General features: G+C 39.4%; 8 protein-coding genes across 9 annotated transcripts; all 8 read right to left on the bottom strand.

Annotated features, from left to right (window-relative positions):
* Window positions 1-40: 40 nt before the first annotated feature.
* LSM04_003227 (uncharacterized protein) lies at window positions 41-484 on the bottom strand (the record flags this gene model as incomplete). The annotated part of the gene is made up of 1 exon (XM_067339108.1): window positions 41-484. One exon carries the CDS (start codon window positions 482-484, stop codon window positions 41-43), a length of 444 nt encoding a protein of 147 aa, XP_067187817.1.
* A 1,378-nt stretch (window positions 485-1,862) lies between these two features.
* LSM04_003464 (Protein kinase domain) lies at window positions 1,863-3,353 on the bottom strand (the record flags this gene model as incomplete). Its single annotated transcript, XM_067339107.1, has 1 exon — window positions 1,863-3,353. One exon carries the CDS (start codon window positions 3,351-3,353, stop codon window positions 1,863-1,865), a length of 1,491 nt encoding a protein of 496 aa, XP_067187828.1.
* Window positions 3,354-5,346: 1,993 nt separating this feature from the next.
* On the bottom strand, window positions 5,347-6,840 carry LSM04_009373 (Protein kinase domain; the record flags this gene model as incomplete). Its single annotated transcript, XM_067339106.1, has 1 exon — window positions 5,347-6,840. One exon carries the CDS (start codon window positions 6,838-6,840, stop codon window positions 5,347-5,349), a length of 1,494 nt encoding a protein of 497 aa, XP_067188072.1.
* A 503-nt stretch (window positions 6,841-7,343) lies between these two features.
* On the bottom strand, window positions 7,344-8,837 carry LSM04_007568 (Protein kinase domain; the record flags this gene model as incomplete). The annotated part of the gene is made up of 1 exon (XM_067339105.1): window positions 7,344-8,837. The coding sequence occupies one exon, from the start codon at window positions 8,835-8,837 to the stop codon at window positions 7,344-7,346; it is 1,494 nt and encodes a 497-aa protein (XP_067187990.1).
* A 293-nt stretch (window positions 8,838-9,130) lies between these two features.
* LSM04_009309 (Protein kinase domain) lies at window positions 9,131-10,630 on the bottom strand (the record flags this gene model as incomplete). Its single annotated transcript, XM_067339104.1, has 1 exon — window positions 9,131-10,630. One exon carries the CDS (start codon window positions 10,628-10,630, stop codon window positions 9,131-9,133), a length of 1,500 nt encoding a protein of 499 aa, XP_067188071.1.
* A 759-nt stretch (window positions 10,631-11,389) lies between these two features.
* Window positions 11,390-13,573, bottom strand: LSM04_000017 (Protein kinase domain; the record flags this gene model as incomplete). Its single annotated transcript, XM_067339102.1, has 1 exon — window positions 11,390-13,573. The coding sequence occupies one exon, from the start codon at window positions 13,571-13,573 to the stop codon at window positions 11,390-11,392; it is 2,184 nt and encodes a 727-aa protein (XP_067187680.1).
* Window positions 13,574-14,808: 1,235 nt separating this feature from the next.
* Window positions 14,809-16,461, bottom strand: LSM04_008870 (the record flags this gene model as incomplete). Of its 2 annotated transcripts, none has more annotated exons than XM_067339100.1 (1): window positions 14,809-16,461. In XM_067339100.1, the coding sequence occupies one exon, from the start codon at window positions 16,459-16,461 to the stop codon at window positions 14,809-14,811; it is 1,653 nt and encodes a 550-aa protein (XP_067188059.1). The 2 variants fall into 2 exon arrangements, with proteins under 2 accessions (XP_067188059.1, XP_067188060.1); XM_067339101.1 differs by having other exon boundaries at window positions 14,809-15,849.
* A 724-nt stretch (window positions 16,462-17,185) lies between these two features.
* Window positions 17,186-19,486, bottom strand: LSM04_001348 (B-box-type zinc finger; the record flags this gene model as incomplete). The annotated part of the gene is made up of 1 exon (XM_067339099.1): window positions 17,186-19,486. The coding sequence occupies one exon, from the start codon at window positions 19,484-19,486 to the stop codon at window positions 17,186-17,188; it is 2,301 nt and encodes a 766-aa protein (XP_067187728.1).
* Window positions 19,487-19,695: the final 209 nt, after the last annotated feature.

Genomic DNA, 19,695 nt, shown 5'->3' with positions numbered 1-19,695 from the left:
TTTCAGAAGGGGATGTACAACTAGAAAAAAAACTTATGCATTAATCATTAAGTGCATGTTCAGCGTCCTCTAGCTCTGCACGAAGTTGTGCCATTTTGAGACTATGTTCCTTTCTCAAACGTTCTAATGTTGCTAAATCGCCTGATTCCTTCAGATGTGTTTGTAATTCTTCCCATAAAGCTAATGTTTTATCGGTTTGTTCCTTTGCATCCTGTATATCTTCTGCAGCATACACACTTCCTATACTTTCTTTTGCTTCTACAATAAGCTCCCGCGCTTCTGCAAAAGCATCCATCAACACATTCAAATGTGCAGAAACATCAGATGACTTCAACGAAGAACACCAGCGATAGGATGTGTAGAGAACGTGAGCTTCACACGGATTTGCCCCAACTACTCCTGTACATGTATACCGAATTTGTCTGGACAATGGGTCATGAAGAAAGAAAGTGCTCCGTTTACATAAAGAAGACCGAAAACACATCTCTCTCATTCTCTATCTATCAATCTTTCTATTCCAGTTGAAGTACCACTAATAAGACCCACACACACACAGACACAGACACACAGGCCAGTCTGCTTGAAGAAAGAATATAAGCAAGGTCAATCAACTCTACAAGGAGGAACGGTAGTAAAACCTATTTGCAAGGGATTGAGAAAAAAAAAAAATCAAATATTTCACATACAAAGGTAGAATCACAAATTTCAACGGAGAAAAAGTGTCTTGAATAAACATTACAGCAAAAATAAACACGAGAACCGGAAAACAGTACAAAGAAAAAATCATGCGACAGGATTATCCTACACTGTCCGTAGCATAAATACATACACAAAACACAAAATCACTCTCCTCTTCTTACCTCAAGTATTTTGACTTCATTTCTATCCTAAGATACGGACAACTACAAGTGAGAAATAACAAAGACTTGTAAGATTCATACGGGTACTACAAGAGAAGAAAAATGGAGTAATACGCGATCTTCTTCATCGCAACAACCCACCACCAAAAGAGAATCTATAGTTATTGCCGGATTCAGCATCAAGACGTAATTAACAGAAAATACAATAAGAAACAACATATTTACACCATAAAACCACGCAGACTTATCTCAAAAGGTTACAAATACATACTTTTGTATGATAAAAAACAAACATTTTTCACCACGCATAACCCTTCTTTCTCACTTCATTAGTTTTTCCTATCAACTGCCCTCTTACTCTGTAAGACAACCTCAAAAAAACAAACATATATACCCTTTCAGAATATTTCTATTCAATGCGAAATTTTTAAGTGAAAAATATCACAATTATCACGCGACAACTGATTCAAAATTCCCCTTCTCACATCAAATCAAGGTAAAAGAAAAGAAAAAACAATATCAGAGTCAATTTGGGCGAAATACCAAAAAAAAAAGAGATAGAAAAAAAATTCAACCGCTGATTTCCTCATCTGCATATTCCATGGAAAAAAAGAAAGCATCACTCCTTGCATGTAGACAATCACAAAAAAATCTATTTTTCTTTTGCTTTTCCTCCGACAAAACATGTTTCACGAAGTATTTCTTCCTGTTAACCAGAAAAAATGCTAACGAAGCGCTAGCACCCTAAAAAGTCCATCTGTAATACAAATGAAATGAATCACAAAATAAATTAATATCTACAAATGCACACAAAAGAGGACAAAACACGATTAAACGAAAACGAAAAAAAAAAGAAATCAACCCACACTAAAGACAGCGAAAATGTACCTAATCAACGAATCCACAACAATAAACACAAACAACAAAAAAAAAAACAAAATAAACCTAATCCTTCCTCAAGCTGTGAAGTAAGTGCTACATACCAAAATAGAAAAAAAAGATCTAATCTTCCCCTATACCCAGTGCTTCCTGAATTTTCTCCATCCACTCACCTCGCTCCGCTTCACCCCGAGCCTGAAACAGTAAACGTTTTCCGGTTTTAAAAGCAACCGCGAATACGTGTTGTGCTCCCGAACCAGTATATTTACTTGGAACTGGAAACACATCTTCAAGTTCAGCAAAAGGAGTGGCAATGCACTGCTGCTGCAAAGAATCCTTCGTAACAGCAAGAACCAAGTTCAAACTCTTAAATTTTGGCACTTTGTTACCGTTAAGCTTTTCCCCATCTTCCAGCACCCCTAGGATGCATAGATACCGCCGCTTCCAAGCCAAGTTTCCACTCTGCTTCTTCACAATACCTTCGTACAGTGTGAGGTCACCCATTCCCTCCAAAGGTGTAGCCCCCTCAAGGAAAGTCGTAGACGCCGCAAAGGAGGCGGCAGCTTGTGAATCATCCATCTGTCGGACGATTGCACGTTTCTCGGATCTGAGAAGCTGTTTTACATTTTGAATTTGCGATGATATCGCCTCACGCAGCGGTCCATCAAAGGAGGGCTGTGTTTGAACAATTTCAAGCAAACCAGACATAAAAAGCTTACAGATAGGCATATTTAAAAGTTTACTGCTTGAAGGCCGAGCACGTGGATCCCCACTGAGAAGCAACGCCACAATCTCTGACATCTCAGGACTAATGGATGAAGGAAGGGGTTCATATTTACCAGTGAGAGTTTTCTGCATCACCTCCTGCATGTTTTCACCATCAAAAGGCCGCCTTAAGGTCAGTAGCTCGTAAAACAGCACACCAAGGGAAAACAGGTCTGCTTTTTTGCTGTATGGCTTGCGTCGCCAGATCTCAGGTGCAACGTAGTATGGGGTGCCACAGAAGGTCTTACCAACATCATCCGATACGGTGGCAGAGTACATCTTACTGAACCCAAAGTCCCCAAGTTTGATAAGACCGTTGCTACAAAGCAGAATATTTGCAGTCTTGATATCGCGATGGATCATATGGCGTGAGTGAACGTGGTGCAGGGCGAGAAGGACCTGAATAAACAACAGACCTGCTTCATGTTCACGAAAAGCACGTGCTGCCTTTGCACGGCTCTTGATCTCCTGGCGGAGATCCCCGGCATTTGCATAGTCAAGCACGACTGCTATCATCAGCACGTTTTCCTCGTTTTGTGGGTCCTTCTTTGCAAAATCCTCGTGGCACTTAAGAATGGAAAAGAAATCGCAGCTCAGCAGGCAGTGCACTTCGGCCTGGGCTCGGTTCTTGTCGGCCTCCGACATGCCCTCCATGTCCACCACCTTCACCGCGAAGGACTCCCCGTCTGAGATCCGCTTCCCACACAGCACAGTGCCCGTGGCGCCGGAGCCCAGCACGCGGGTGATCCAATACTTCTTTCCCTGTTCACGTGCCGTCGCCTCATCCTTCGCAAAGGCATCACTGAAGGTTCGGCATACCCGACTAATCATGGCATCGTTAGAAGGCATTTTTACTCACCTTTACAGAGTATGGGGACTATCTTTAGGGGTTTTTTTTATAGCTACTTTTATGCTTTCTTGTTTTTTTTTTGAAAAAGGGTTTAAAGAAAAGGCTGGTATCACAACATTTCGAGCCTTATGTTATAACTGGCATTATATATTATAAAAATATTGAAAACATTTTTCATAATCATATTGTTTTTAGTTTTTTTTTAAATACGCATTTTTTTGAGGAAAACAAACTTTTATTTGTGGTTCGACTTTGTGGTGGCAGCAAGTTCTCGAGATAAATCTCACATAGAGATTTACAGTAGTTTTTGTTAGTTTTTCTAATGTTTCTTTGCACTTTGATTACGTATTTCTTGATTTTCCTCAATCTCAACTTTCACACAACACGCAATTACCCCCCTTTAGGTCAGATTTATCGTATTTCCTCACGACCCAAGTATATATATATATATGATACTACTCTGAGCAGTTTATGATGACAAGATAAAAATCAAATGACAAAACACCATCTTTACAAATAAGGCGACAGAAAACAATGAATAATGAAAAGGAGCTGACACATAGAAAGTACAATTCTACAAGGTCCATTTTCACCGTATGGTCACTTGCTTTTTCACAGTTCTATTTATAGAATTTTTGTTTCATATTGAATATTCTGTCTGAATTTTTTATTCTGCTTCTTCTTCTTGGTTTAAGCAAGACAAGACAAAATGTCTTATCCCCTATTATTGCGTTTTACGAAAGAAAAATTCTGAGCAAGAAGACTTTAAGCAACTAATTCTGCTACTTCTTTCATTTCTTTTTTTTTTTTACTTCATGCCATTTTACTGTAACACAGATGAATATGTGGATGATATCATTCTCTCTACCTGTAAGTATACATGCATATAAGTAATGAACCAAAAAAAGAAAGGATAAAGAGGGAGCTTCGGTTGTATACAGACACATAAATAAATATAATGGGGTGGTTGGTAAGAGAAAGAGAGATAAACGGCAAAAGCGAGGGATCACGTGTGCCCAAAACCATAATGCAAAAAAAAAAATAGAGAAACGATATACAAGTTAACAGGAAGGAGTGCATACTTAATCCTTTAAATGAGGAATTAAATTTGTTGAACATTATCACTCGTTTTTTTTATACTCAACCTTTCCCTCCATAATCGCAACATATTCGCTGCTTTTTCTTCAATCTGCCTTAGTGTTGTTTGCCAGATCTCACTCTAGTTACACATTAAACGCAGATGTGTTTCCTCCCTGCTCACCCCACATACACAACAAAAAATAATAATTAGGAGTAAACACAAGCAAAACAAAACAAAAAAATTTCAGCCAAATACCACAATTATAGACTTATGCCGATTCATTACAGGCTGGTGGCAACACATCAGGCTTTTTCTCTATATCTTTACTAACCTGCACCTTTGTCTCTGTGAAATGCGGTGTCGAAATTACCGCGCAACCGTAAAAACAGCATCAAAGAAGGGAAAAAATAAAAATAAAAAAAGGGATTACTCATATCGAACCCCGTCACCAAAACAGACAAACTTCATGCTTTGTAGAAAAGGAAAGATAACGTTACGTACTGCAGCTATATTTAATGCATCTAGGGAAACAACACTACTGCAGAAAAAAAAAAAAAAAACAGGCAGTCACACGTATGCACAACATGATCACCTATATCTAGAGCGAACCATATATATATATATATATATATATAACCACAACCATCTACAAACTCAGAAGAAATGGAAACAGTAAAAAAAAAAAATATTCCTATACACGCAAGAACACCAACACACACGTTTTTCATTATTCGACAAAAAAACACAAATTAAAAAAAAAACATAAACTCAAATATCCACAAAAAATTTTCACCTTCAACACAAAAAGAAAACCAGAAAAAAGAAACAAAGATTTTCTACACGATCCTAATATTAACTGCTGATTCCATAAGATGAAGCAGCGAAAACCATAATAATGAAAAAAAAAGACACTAATCAGGATCATCTAATCCCAACGCTTCCTGAATTTTCTCCATCCACTCACCTCGCTCCGCTTCACCCCGAGCCTGAAACAGTAAACGTTTTCCGGTTTTAAAAGCAACCGCGAATACGTGTTGTGCTCCCGAACCAGTATATTTGCTTGGAACTGGAAACACATCTTCAAGTTCAGCAAAAGGAGTGGCAATGCACTGTTGTCTAATAGTATCCTTCGTAACAGCAAGAACTAGATTCCAGCTCTTAAATTTTGGCACTTGGCCATTGTTAAGCTTTTCCCCATCTTCCAGCACCCCTAGGATGCATAGATACCGCCGCTTCCAAGCCAAGTTTCCACTCTGCTTCTTCACAATACCTTCGTACAGTGTGAGGTCACCCATTCCCTCCAAAGGTGTAGCCCCCTCAAGGAAAGTCGTAGACGCCGCAAAGGAGGCGGCAGCTTGTGAATCATCCATCTGTCGGACGATTGCACGTTTCTCGGATCTGAGAAGCTGTTTTACATTTTGAATTTGCGATGATATCGCCTCACGCAGCGGTCCATCAAAGGAGGGCTGTGTTTGAACAATTTCAAGCAAACCAGACATAAAAAGCTTACAGATAGGCATATTTAAAAGTTTACTGCTTGAAGGCCGAGCACGTGGATCCCCACTGAGAAGCAACGCCACAATCTCTGACATCTCAGGACTAATGGATGAAGGAAGGGGTTCATATTTACCAGTGAGAGTTTTCTGCATCACCTCCTGCATGTTTTCACCATCAAAAGGCCGCTTTAAGGTCAGTAGTTCGTACAACAGCACACCAAGGGAAAACAGGTCTGCTTTTTTGCTGTATGGCTTGCGTCGCCAGATCTCAGGTGCAACGTAGTATGGGGTGCCACAGAAGGTCTTACCAACATCATCCGATACGGTGGCAGAGTACATCTTACTGAACCCAAAGTCCCCAAGTTTGATAAGACCGTTGCTACAAAGCAGAATATTTGCAGTCTTGATATCGCGATGGATCATATGGCGTGAGTGAACGTGGTGCAGGGCGAGAAGCAACTGTAGGAAAAGCATACCCGCTTCATGTTCCAAAAACGGTTTCTTGTTTCTTGCTCTATTTCTAATCTCCTGGCGGAGATCCCCGGCATTTGCATAGTCAAGCACGACTGCTATCATCAGCACGTTTTCCTCGTTTTGTGGGTCCTTCTTTGCAAAATCCTCGTGGCACTTAAGAATGGAAAAGAAATCGCAGCTCAGCAGGCAGTGCACTTCGGCCTGGGCTCGGTTCTTGTCGGCCTCCGACATGCCCTCCATGTCCACCACCTTCACCGCGAAGGACTCCCCGTCTGAGATCCGCTTCCCACACAGCACAGTGCCCGTGGCGCCGGAGCCCAGCACGCGGGTGATCCAATACTTCTTTCCCTGTTCACGTGCCGTCGCCTCATCCTTCGCAAAGGCATCACTGAAGGTTCGGCATACCCGACTAATCATGGCATCGTTAGAAGGCATTTTTACTCACCTTTACAGAGTATGGCAATTCTGCTTATACCAGAAAATAAATATGGCATAAAACCAAGATAATAATAAAAAAAAATCATAATTAAACGCACAAACAGTAAGCGAACTCTCAAATTAATCGTAAAATATAGGTTTTATTTGTACAACAGACCCATTTAAGGACATCAGCATGAATTTCCATTCTCACAACTTTACCCCAAAGCGGCAGTGTGAACACAAATTAACACGCTACAAAAACAAGCATTGCAATATCAATTCACAAAAGAAATAAAAATACTGTCATTGGCGTGGGAAGGAAGAAAGGAAGGAGATACACAACAACACCCCCGCCAAAAAAAAAAAAAAAAACACGGCAAAATTCCTGCACAAATGTAAATAGTTTCGGAATATATACACATAAAAAATAAATATAGAGATCTTCCACAGCTTAGAAAAAAAAATATGGACATAAGGATGATAGACAAAGAAATTGCTAATTGCATGATTATACCAAATTACTCCTCATCACCTATACCCAGTGCTTCCTGAATTTTCTCCATCCACTCATCTCGCTCCGCTTCACCCCGAGCCTGAAACAGTAAACGTTTTCCGGTTTTAAAAGCAACCGCGAATACGTGTTGTGCTCCCGAACCAGTATATTTACTTGGAACTGGAAACACATCTTCAAGTTCAGCAAAAGGAGTGGCAATGCACTGCTGCTGCAAAGAATCCTTCGTAACAGCAAGAACCAAGTTCAAACTCTTAAATTTTGGCACTTTGTTACCGTTAAGCTTTTCCCCATCTTCCAGCACCCCTAGGATGCATAGATACCGCCGCTTCCAAGCCAAGTTTCCACTCTGCTTCTTCACAATACCTTCGTACAGTGTGAGGTCACCCATTCCCTCCAAAGGTGTAGCCCCCTCAAGGAAAGTCGTAGACGCCGCAAAGGAGGCGGCAGCTTGTGAATCATCCATCTGTCGGACGATTGCACGTTTCTCGGATCTGAGAAGCTGTTTTACATTTTGAATTTGCGATGATATCGCCTCACGCAGCGGTCCATCAAAGGAGGGCTGTGTTTGAACAATTTCAAGCAAACCAGACATAAAAAGCTTACAGATAGGCATATTTAAAAGTTTACTGCTTGAAGGCCGAGCACGTGGATCCCCACTGAGAAGCAACGCCACAATCTCTGACATCTCAGGACTAATGGATGAAGGAAGGGGTTCATATTTACCAGTGAGAGTTTTCTGCATCACCTCCTGTATGTTTTCACCATCAAAAGGCCGCTTTAAGGTCAGTAGTTCGTACAACAGCACACCAAGGGAAAACAGGTCTGCTTTTTTGCTGTATGGCTTGCGTCGCCAGATCTCAGGTGCAACGTAGTATGGGGTGCCACAGAAGGTCTTACCAACATCATCCGATACGGTGGCAGAGTACATCTTACTGAACCCAAAGTCCCCAAGTTTGATAAGACCGTTGCTACAAAGCAGAATATTTGCAGTCTTGATATCGCGATGGATCATATGGCGTGAGTGAACGTGGTGCAGGGCGAGAAGGACCTGAATAAACAACAGACCTGCTTCATGTTCACGAAAAGCACGTGCTGCCTTTGCACGGCTCTTGATCTCCTGGCGGAGATCCCCGGCATTTGCATAGTCAAGCACGACTGCTATCATCAGCACGTTTTCCTCGTTTTGTGGGTCCTTCTTTGCAAAATCCTCGTGGCACTTAAGAATGGAAAAGAAATCGCAGCTCAGCAGGCAGTGCACTTCGGCCTGGGCTCGGTTCTTGTCGGCCTCCGACATGCCCTCCATGTCCACCACCTTCACCGCGAAGGACTCCCCGTCTGAGATCCGCTTCCCACACAGCACAGTGCCCGTGGCGCCGGAGCCCAGCACGCGGGTGATCCAATACTTCTTTCCCTGTTCACGTGCCGTCGCCTCATCCTTCGCAAAGGCATCACTGAAGGTTCGGCATACCCGACTAATCATGGCATCGTTAGAAGGCATTTTTACTCACCTTTACAGAGTATGGCAATTTTTAGTGGGAAGTATATATGACCTTTAAGAAGAAGAATGAAATACATACAAGAAAAATACAAATCCACAAGGATAGATGGCTGGTGAAAAATGGATGGTATTGATAATATAAAAAAAATATTGATCCCAAGCTATTATAGTCATTTTGATGTCATTATTATTATAAGAACGAAAATCAGCAAAAGAATCAGAGAGAGAAAGGAAAAAAAAGTTCATTTTCACATAAAAAACTAAAAAGGGATAAGTCTCAAAAAATATATATTTTACTCCTCATCACCTATACCCAATGCTTCCTGCATTTTCTCCATCCACTCATCTCGCTCGGCATGATCTCGAGCATCAAAGAGTAAACGTTTTCCGGTTTTAAAAGCAACCGCGAATACGTGTTGTGCTCCCGAACCAGTATATTTACTTGGAACTGGAAACACATCTTCAAGTTCAGCAAAAGGAGTGGCAATGCACTGTTGATCCACTGATCCCTTTGTTCTACCTTGCACAAGATGAAATTTTGTAAATCTCTTTTTTTTCGTTTCAGTAGATGCGGTGGTATCAAGCTCTGCACGTATACACATATAACGTTTCTTCCATGTAAGGTCTCCGCTCTGCCTCTTGACAATACCTTCATACACTGTAAAATCACCCACACCTTTTATTCCAGATGACCCTTCAAGCAATGTAGAAGAAAAGACAGACGTCGCTGACGCAGTAACAGCCTCAGAATCATCCATGCTCTTATTTTTAGCCTTCCGTAAACACCGCAATTCTCTTTTGGTAGCCTTAATATGTCCCACAACAATTCCTTTTTCTTCTGAAGTCAATGATTCATGTTCACCTACAATCTCAATAACAACAGAAAGATACAGCTTACAGATAGGCATATTTAAAAGTTTACTGCTTGAAGGCCGAGCACGTGGATCCCCACTGAGAAGCAACGCCACAATCTCTGACATCTCAGGACTAATGGATGAAGGAAGGGGTTCATATTTACCAGTGAGAGTTTTCTGCATCACCTCCTGCATGTTTTCACCATCAAAAGGCCGCTTTAAGGTCAGTAGTTCGTACAACAGCACACCAAGGGAAAACAGGTCTGCTTTTTTGCTGTATGGCTTGCGTCGCCAGATCTCAGGTGCAACGTAGTATGGGGTGCCACAGAAGGTCTTACCAACATCATCCGATACGGTGGCAGAGTACATCTTACTGAACCCAAAGTCCCCAAGTTTGATAAGACCGTTGCTACAAAGCAGAATATTTGCAGTCTTGATATCGCGATGGATCATATGGCGTGAGTGAACGTGGTGCAGGGCGAGAAGCAACTGTAGGAAAAGCATACCCGCTTCATGTTCCAAAAACGGTTTCTTGTTTCTTGCTCTATTTCTAATCTCCTGGCGGAGATCCCCGGCATTTGCATAGTCAAGCACGACTGCTATCATCAGCACGTTTTCCTCGTTTTGTGGGTCCTTCTTTGCAAAATCCTCGTGGCACTTAAGAATGGAAAAGAAATCGCAGCTCAGCAGGCAGTGCACTTCGGCCTGGGCTCGGTTCTTGTCGGCCTCCGACATGCCCTCCATGTCCACCACCTTCACCGCGAAGGACTCCCCGTCTGAGATCCGCTTCCCACACAGCACAGTGCCCGTGGCGCCGGAGCCCAGCACGCGGGTGATCCAATACTTCTTTCCCTGTTCACGTGCCGTCGCCTCATCCTTCGCAAAGGCATCACTGAAGGTCGTACACACACGACTAATCATGGCATCGTTAGAAGGCATCTGTACACCGTGTTTTGGCACCTATTTTATATTTGTAAAACAAAAAATAAATAAGGACAAACTACTGGGTATTCACCAGATGTAAACAGTTATTTCACATATTTAGATAAAACAAGGAATTATTAAGACAATAAAACGTTTATACTTTGATCAATCATTTGTCTGTTTTTTTTTTTTTTGCATTGTTTCCAACGCTTTTTTTGCTTTTCTGGGGTGGAGGTGAATTATAGTCAATAAAGAAAGGGAGGTTGTATGGTTTTGTTTTTCTATATTTTGTCGCGAAATAGTACTAAATATACGAACAAATTGAAATCCAATACATAAAAAATCATAATAAATCATAACAGGAAATACTCTATATTATTTACACGGGTATTTCCTTCCCTTTATTACGATGGGGGGAGGGTAGGTAGCAGAGGATTATTTATCTGCACAGTAATGGAAAAAAAAAATAGGAAAATAAGAGTGGAAAAACTATGTAAGTCTGCTGAACACAAGTCGTGATCCCTATTTCTTGGATGCACAGTAGAGATACCCACTCTCAAAAGCGAAAGTGGAAAAATGTCATAAAAGGAGTGTAGAAAGGAAAGCAAAAAAGACCGTTAGGAAAATAAACCAAATTTTTGCATCGTAGACTTTGCAACTAAATTATCTGATGACTAATATCAATACCATTAATGACCGCAGTAACCAAAGAATTATCTTCTTATTTTGAATATATTTGATTGTTTTGGAATTTTTCACAATCAACTATGGTTCCTAACTACACGAGGGTGACATAACAGTTTCATCAGTTTTTTTCCTTCTTCTGCTTGAGATAACAGGAAGCAAGTTGCGTTTCATTGCAGATGATAGATTAGACCTAATGCTTCCTGTCCTCATTTGTTCACTCCATGCGCTTACAGTTGAGCACGTCTGAAGGGTCGCAAAACTGTCATAGGATCCACGTCGTAAACTAGAACTATTATCTGTATCACTTGATGATTCGTTTTGTGCATAGTATTCAATGCATTCTAGACAAGTATTTACCCACTTCTGGCGTTCTTCTTCGCAGAATGCCTGAAAAGTCACCTTGTTCCCCACTCTGCTTACTAGTGTAAAAACATATGAAGCTTCGTCCATGGAGTACCGTTGTGGAACTGGAAAACAATCAATAAACTCACTCATACATTTGCAAACACAGTGATCAGATCCTTTTTTCAACGCCAAGAGAAGTTGAATATCATAAGATTTAGCTGTAGACTTTGAACCAGAAGACTTCCCTTCCAGCGGTGTCCGTTGAAGACATAAATAACGCCTTTTCCAACAACCATTATTTTCTTTTTGAAGAATCCCATCCAGAACAATTTGCACTTGTGCAGAATCACCAGAAATATGTGTTGTTAACCTTAATAACGACATACTTTTTACTCCTGAAGAGGTTTCAAGCATATGATGAAGAATATCTTTACGAACTTGTTCCAGATCAAACGCAACCTGATGCCGCTCAACAGGTCCAAGACGCCAACGGGAATCCGTACACACTCGCCCACGTGCCACGGCACCACTGACACTTTCAGTTTGATTTTTACCATTTACTCCGCCTGGACGAGAAGAAGAAGATCCAGTGAGACCGTCACGAAGAACACATTGACGAAATGTAGCAAACATCATCCTCATTAATGGTAAAGATAACACTTCTATTACAGAAGGACGACGTTTAGAGTCCTTATCAAGGAGTAAACGTAATATATGGGCAACATCAGGATGAATAAAGTCCGGAATTTCAGGATTCTGATTCAAAATATTACGTTTTATTTCTTCTATACTTTCACCACCGAATGGACGCTTTAACGTTAATAATTCATATAATAATACACCCAGGGAAAACACATCAACCTTTTTCCCATACGGCTTTCTTAACCATATTTCAGGTGAAAGATAGCATGGAGTACCTACAAAAGAACCATTTACTTCTTCATTAACATCCTCGTCTAACTGTTTACTAAACCCAAAATCAGCTACTTTAATTAATCCATTACTACATAGTAAGACATTGGCTGTTTTTATATCTCGATGAATAATTCCCCGTTTATGTAAATAATGTACAGCCATTAAAATTTGTAAAAAAATCAATAATGCGTCACGCTCTGAAAAAAGCCTAAAGTTTTTTTGAATACGAGTTTTTACCTCATCACGAAGATCACCGTTATTTGCATACTCTAGTTCAAGTGCAACGGCTATTACAGGATTTTTGTCTTTATTAGGTATCTCATCCGAGTACAAATGTTTTACATGTTCCCGGTAACATCGAAGGATGGAAAAGAAACAACATGAGCGAAGAAATTTTGCCTCTCGAAGAACACGTAAACGGCGCATTTCATCTTCTCCCTCAAGATCAATAAACTTTACAGCAACATGACGGGGTTCTTGTGGCTCTTCAGCATTTTTATTCACAGGAATAAGAGAGGGTGATTGAAGAGCAGCGGCTTTCAATGATTCCATACGACCATTAACATCCCTAGAAGAAGGTTCTACTTGTTGCATTTGTTTATGATTCGTCTTTGCAGTAGCGAAAAAGATAACACCCGAAACGCCACCGCCAATCACACGAACAAGTTGTAATCGTGATTCTATTGCTTTTTGAGAAGAAGATTTGATATCCTGCTCTTTACGTAGAGGTATAATTGATGGTAAAAATCCTAATTGTTGTATTGGTTTTCCTGCTAAATTCACCTTTTTACTTTCACTTTCATCATTTTCATCACCTCCATTTCCTCTTTCTCTGTTTCCTGTAGAACCACCATTAGGTACAGGCGGAAGAGCATAAAAAGGAAAAAAAGATACACATCTCTGCAATAACTGCTGTTGCGTCATGCGAGTACTATGATTTCCATTTCCATCTTTTTTCTCATGTAACAAGGAATCTGAACCAATAGAAATATCTTTCTCTTCTAAGCTCATAGTTCTTCTTCACACCTGCACTTAATGAAGTATTATTTCCCTCTTAACTTTTTTTCCCGCTTTGGGAGAGCGAGAGAGGGGGTAGGGGAAATTTACTCCTTCCTGCGGTATTGATGTCTCACTGTTTCTACGATTTTCCCTCGTTTTTTTCTTCTTTTTTTCGTTTGTAGTGAAGGTTATCGCTATTGATGAAAAACTTTTCTTCTAAAGGGTGTATTTTTGTTTTCAATTTACTTCACCTATACTAAATCAGTCCTCGCTCCTACCACCTATGGGCTTTTAATGGAAATCCAAAAAACAAGAGAAGAGAACAAAGAAAAAAAAAACAAAGAATACAGAGAGCTTCTCACTTAATTGATATTCAGTAACAATATCAATTCTTTTAGGAAATAACAGTAACAGTAGATGTGTATACAAAGATAAAAAAAAAAAAGGAAGTCCGACCTTACTTCTCCGTGGTAATATGTTGAGAAGTACAAAAAAAACTGCAGAAGCAGAAACACGAACAACAGCCTCTGCCCATTACTATCAACCAGATCAGCATAGAAGAGAATGTATACAGAACGGGAAGCCCAGACCCACTCTTACACCCACAAACATTGTGGACACCAAATAGATTAATAATAATACTAATAATAATAATAATAATAATAATAATAATAATAATAATAATAATAATAAAACAATAAGGGAACTGAAAAAGAGCAATAACAATAGTATTAGCAATGATAAAAGCAAGAAAAAGAAAAATAATACGTGTCGATAAACACACGCTGCTGCTCAACTTGTATCAAAAAAGAGAGCACCCCCTGCCTTCGTCCTCTCGCTCTTTCACACACAAAAGTATAGAGAAAGAAAAATTTAAAAAAGGAGCAAATTGAACGCATCTCAACGCAATGTTTTCTATCAACACACAGAGTTCAAGAGAAAACAAAACACACAACAAAAAGCACGCAAGAAGAAAAAAAATTAATGACACACAGACAAATAAAGGGAAAGAGAGAGAGAGAGAGAGAAAGAGAGAAAGTCAACACACACTGAAACGTAAATATAAGCGTTACACCTACTTATTTTTTCTTTTATCAGCACATCAGAAATTTCACAAAATTCACATAAAGTGCATATCTTTTCCTTTTTTTTTCAGTAAGACAAAGGGAAAGTAACAGACTAATGCATCTATAAATAAATAATATATATATATATATATATATATATATATATATATATATATATGATTACTGTTTCACCTCATCAGTATCTCCTAAAACCAACCCATTATTCTTGTTTTTTTCTTTTTCTTGTTCATGCTGCTCTTTTTTTTCCTGTTTAACATTCTCCCGCTCGTTATCTTTTTGCTCTAACATTTCCTCCCCCACTGGTCCTACACACATGGAGTCACACACCACATCATCTGTCTGCACTGGCACCGTACTTTCTTCAGGGATATCAGCTGGAAGTGTATTAATCGCAGATGGATCACGGGCTCTACTACACGCATCCCATACATATTGTACACCACTACTTTTCATTTTTGAAAAAAGTGCCAATTTCACTACACCAAACTCACGAATCGTTGGTGGTCGGCCACCGCGTTGTTGTTGAAGTTGCAGCCATCGCTCCCAAAAGAGAAAAAGAGATCCCACAAGATATTCACAGCAGACAATCAACATGGGAAACTCAGACCAGAGATAATTCGTATTGATAAAGTTAGTTCTGAGATGTGGTGAACATTTTCCTGTAGCACACATACGTCGAGCACGACGTATAAAATCAGACCGGAACGCATTATCTCTCAAACGTTCAAGAAGCATCGCAGAAAAGTTAAATCCAATTAAAACAAACGGAAGTTTTGTAAAGACATCATCTTCCGTACTATTTGCATTACATGTTTCCCATAGTCGAGCCGCAAAGGCACTGTAGTACTCAATCAAGTAGACAAGTTGTAAAAGCCCAAATAAACCAGTAGAACGAAGATCTGTGGCGGGATCGTTACCTTGAAAGCCTATCTTCTCCCAGTCCATCGCACCAGAGTGGGTAGAACTATTAACACAACTAATACTTGTAGGGTAAAGTAAACCATTGTGTACAGTCACAAGTAATCTACGGTGTATCATTTGACCATGATCAAAAGGTACAGACGGCAGAGTTAGGGTAAAATCTATATCCCGTTCCAATGTACGCTCTATAGCATCACTATTAAAACTAATACTACTACCACCATCATGTCTTCCAGGACTAGTAATAGCGTCAGGATCCCCATCATATCTTGAACACATAGATGTACAGCACTCAGGTTTCCTAAAAAGTTTATAAAAAAGTGCTGTCAAACAATTACCTTCGTTTTTTTTATAGAAACGGTTTGGTATAATGTATGGTTCCCACGAAGATGTATCTCTTTTAAGTGATTCTGCAGCTTCCAAAAAAGTAATAGGTTTATTCCTCCCACTGGCACCAGTTCTACCACTACTCGTCTCTTCAAGTATATGTCGTTCTGTTTCACGGTTGACTTTATCCCAATCCACTGCAATAAAATCTTCATGATCACCCTCAACCACCATCACTTCTGCAGTGTTCTCAATCATTCTATGAAGTCTCGAGGCAATAACAGGCGACGAAGCTTCACGAAGAGAATATCCACCAGAATCACTTCTATCATCTTCCATTCTAGATGGTTTATTATCATTAGTAGAATTCCCATTTTCTTTCCTTTTTTCTTCTTCTCCTCTTTCGCCTTTTTCTTCTTGTATCCACTGTCCCTGCTGTTGTTGTTGTTGATCTAATGGAATAACTGCCCCCCCGCCATCGCACTCCGTCTTTCCGTTAACGCGGTACTGCAAAGCCACAGAGGATGACGGAAGAAACGAGACCATGGGAATTGCAGCACACATAAATACGCCAATATTGTGATGTGATATCAATATCAAAAATTACTGAAAGTGAAAGAATAATAACAGGTCCACTGTAATAAAACACAATCAGGAACGAAATGCAAAGAAATAAATAACACAACAACAATAAAACAGGTAAGAACTAGAGAAAAAAGAAAAAGATACTAATATCTATATATAGATATAGAACTATGACTTTGACGCTCTGAAAGGGATGACAGGCGTTTATTTATGAGTCTGCAACAGGAAAGCCAGTAAAGGCACTCCGTTCGCTCGGTGCTATTCTCTTTTTCTTTTTCTTTTTGCTATTTTTATACTACTATAATCAAAAAAAGCAAAAAGAAAAACCAAGAAATCATTTAGAAATAGAACCGTACACAATTTAGAGAATAATTTATACTAGGTGAATTATTTGTTCCAAAATATCTAGAAAATATATAATTATATTACACAAACACATTTACAAACATACATGTATGCTTTTCAATGTGAACCTTTGAAGGGGTAAAAGACGTTAGAATAACATGAGTACGAGTAGGTGAAATAAGGAAAAAAAATCTAAATTCTAGGAGAAAAGAAAAAGAAAACTTAACATTATGCAAATAGAATTTCGAAAACTGTTTTTCTTCTTTAATCTAAGTTATAAAAATAAACAAAACACACACACACAAAAAAAAAACTCGGGATGACAACTACATACGGTCAACTCCCTCTCAAAAAAGATCTAGAATCGCAATTGCAGATGAAGTGATGAAGCTACACCCGTAGTAGGAGTCATACCATCATCACTTTTACCATTAAAGTCTATTAATTTTATCTTTTCCCCTTCTTGCAATGGTGAGGAAGAAGTAAACCTCTCATCGTCTAGTCTAGTATGACGTTTTGGTAACATCAATCCCTTAACACCACTATCCATTGTTCCAGAAAGCGTTTCATCTGATATAATCTTTCGCCGCTTGCATGATGGCATTATCATTTCTTTATCTGTTACTGTGTTGGGAACCATGTCAAGTAATCTTTTACGGGTTTCTAAGACATGCAATTCCGTACCTTTACTGAATGACGAAGAAGAAACGGAAGAAGCATTATCCACTGAATTAGAGACATTGGATGAAGGAATCATTAATGAAGGTACTGTACTTCTACTTAAATCATCCGTATAACGTGGTTGGTCCCATACTAGTTGAAGCTCCTGAAATGATGAATTTCCCTGTGAAGAAAAAGGAGCCATAAGAACAGCAGTTGCTGCTGCTGCTCGAACGCTTGGCGTGGTATCTCGTTGTTGCGATACTTGCTGTAATGATGATTTCTCATTTATCATAAAAGTCTCATCTTCTTTTCTTTGTAAAGTTTTATGAATCATTAACGGTTCCATTGATAATGTATTCTTTGCATTCGTATCCAAGTCCTTTCGTACTGTTTCCTTCTCCCCATTAGAAGCCCCAACCACCAGAGGAATACATGTATTATCAATAGTACTACCTATTCTAGTAGAAACTGTACGATGCATTAAAGCAGGAAATTGCAGTGATCCAAAACTTTTTAAAACATTCAAACATCCATCTTCTTCTTGTGGTGTAGCTGAAAAGGCCACTACACCATCTTCACACGTAAGTCTCTCTTCTATTATTTGAAGAGCACGACGACTACGCATAAAAGCCTGTGTTGCTGCAGTACCCAATACCTCTATACTCTTCTTTAATATAGGATCAAAGTATACCATCTCAGCAGCATCGGTTGCCTTAATAAGATCATACACACGTACAGCTGACTGTTCCACGGCCGTAGATATTGTTTCACACTGTGATGCCTGTTGCGTCATTGCATACTTTACACAATCTTCATATTTTAACAATTCTTGTTGTAACGCTGCTTCCCGTGTATTCAGCGCAGAGCGTAGAGTATCAAACTGCCGTTGAATAATCTCCCGCACTTTTGCAAATCGCATCTCTAATGACCCAGTGGCTGTATGTAAACCCCGTACGGTTTCAACAGCCGCATGGGCATCTCTTTCATATTCGTATACTTCCCGCCGCAAATCACACCGCATCTTCTCTGCCACATCGCCGATTGGCTCAAAGGTGTGTTCTTTATGACGACCACCAAAACAACACGTGAGACACACCGCAGAATGGCAGGTAAAACAATACAATTCAAGTGTTTGTGCTGTGTGGGTTTCACACATTTGTACTTTTTTACCTTCTTGGGGTGCAGCACATAGAGGGACCACGTTGTGGGTACGATAACGTCCACGCTGATGCGATGAGGTTTGACAAGATAGACAAAGTGGAAATCCACACGGTATACAATACTGCTCTGCTGTTACTTCTTCACATATTCCACAAACTCTTCCTGCTGCTGTTCTTGAACGTTTATTTTCAATGTTCACTTTACAGTTTCTAATAGCACAATTCATAGAACTACTACTGCTACTACTAATACTGGTAGTAGGAGTAGGAGTAAAAGGGACTGGGGGTGTGGTAATAGAGGAAATAATAGTCACAGCACATTGTGGACATTGTAATGGAGTTAAAATGGCGTCATGATTCATATTATTATTATTATTATTATTATTATTATTATTATTATTATTATTATTATGGCTTGTAATAATACAACTGTCTCTTGTAGATTCTATAGAGGCATTCATACTGAACCAAAGCTTTGCACATTCTGCACACGCAATACACACAGAGTTCGTAACGGAGTCTTTTTCTGTGGATGCATGTAAAAACACCGGTTGTCGAACCCCAGCAGAAAAACATAGTGGACACAAATAAGGCAGTATACACTCTTCTTCTTTTTCCTTAGTTTCCTTGACTGTTGATTTAATTTGCATATTAACAGTTTCCTCTGTTGTTATTGGTATTTCTCCTGAAAGAACAAATGATGTGTCACACTCTTCTTTTACGTGTCCATGTTGATGTGTTTTAAACCTTACGTTCTTTATAACATTTTGTCGTTCTTCTTCTGCTGTATCTGCGGTATTATTATTAGAGTATTGTTTTACTTTACGTAGGGACATATAAAGCCACTTTAACCGAACACCAGTTTTTAAAAAAATGTTCTACAGAGTAAAAGAAGAAAGAAAGAACAGTAATGAATCACAATTAAAAAAAATCAACAAGAATACAAATACATAATGGAGCAACCCAAGCAAAAACAAAAAAAAGAGAAAAAAATAGAATCTAATGCAAATAAAAAAAAAAATACATTCTCCATTGAGTTAGCTTA

This window comes from Trypanosoma melophagium, assembly GCF_022059095.1.
Source record: "Trypanosoma melophagium isolate St. Kilda chromosome Unknown ctg4segment1, whole genome shotgun sequence".
NCBI classification, from domain to species: domain Eukaryota; phylum Euglenozoa; class Kinetoplastea; order Trypanosomatida; family Trypanosomatidae; genus Trypanosoma; species Trypanosoma melophagium.
Note: the sequence above shows the minus strand (reverse complement) of the source record. Positions and strands in the feature narration are given on the sequence as shown.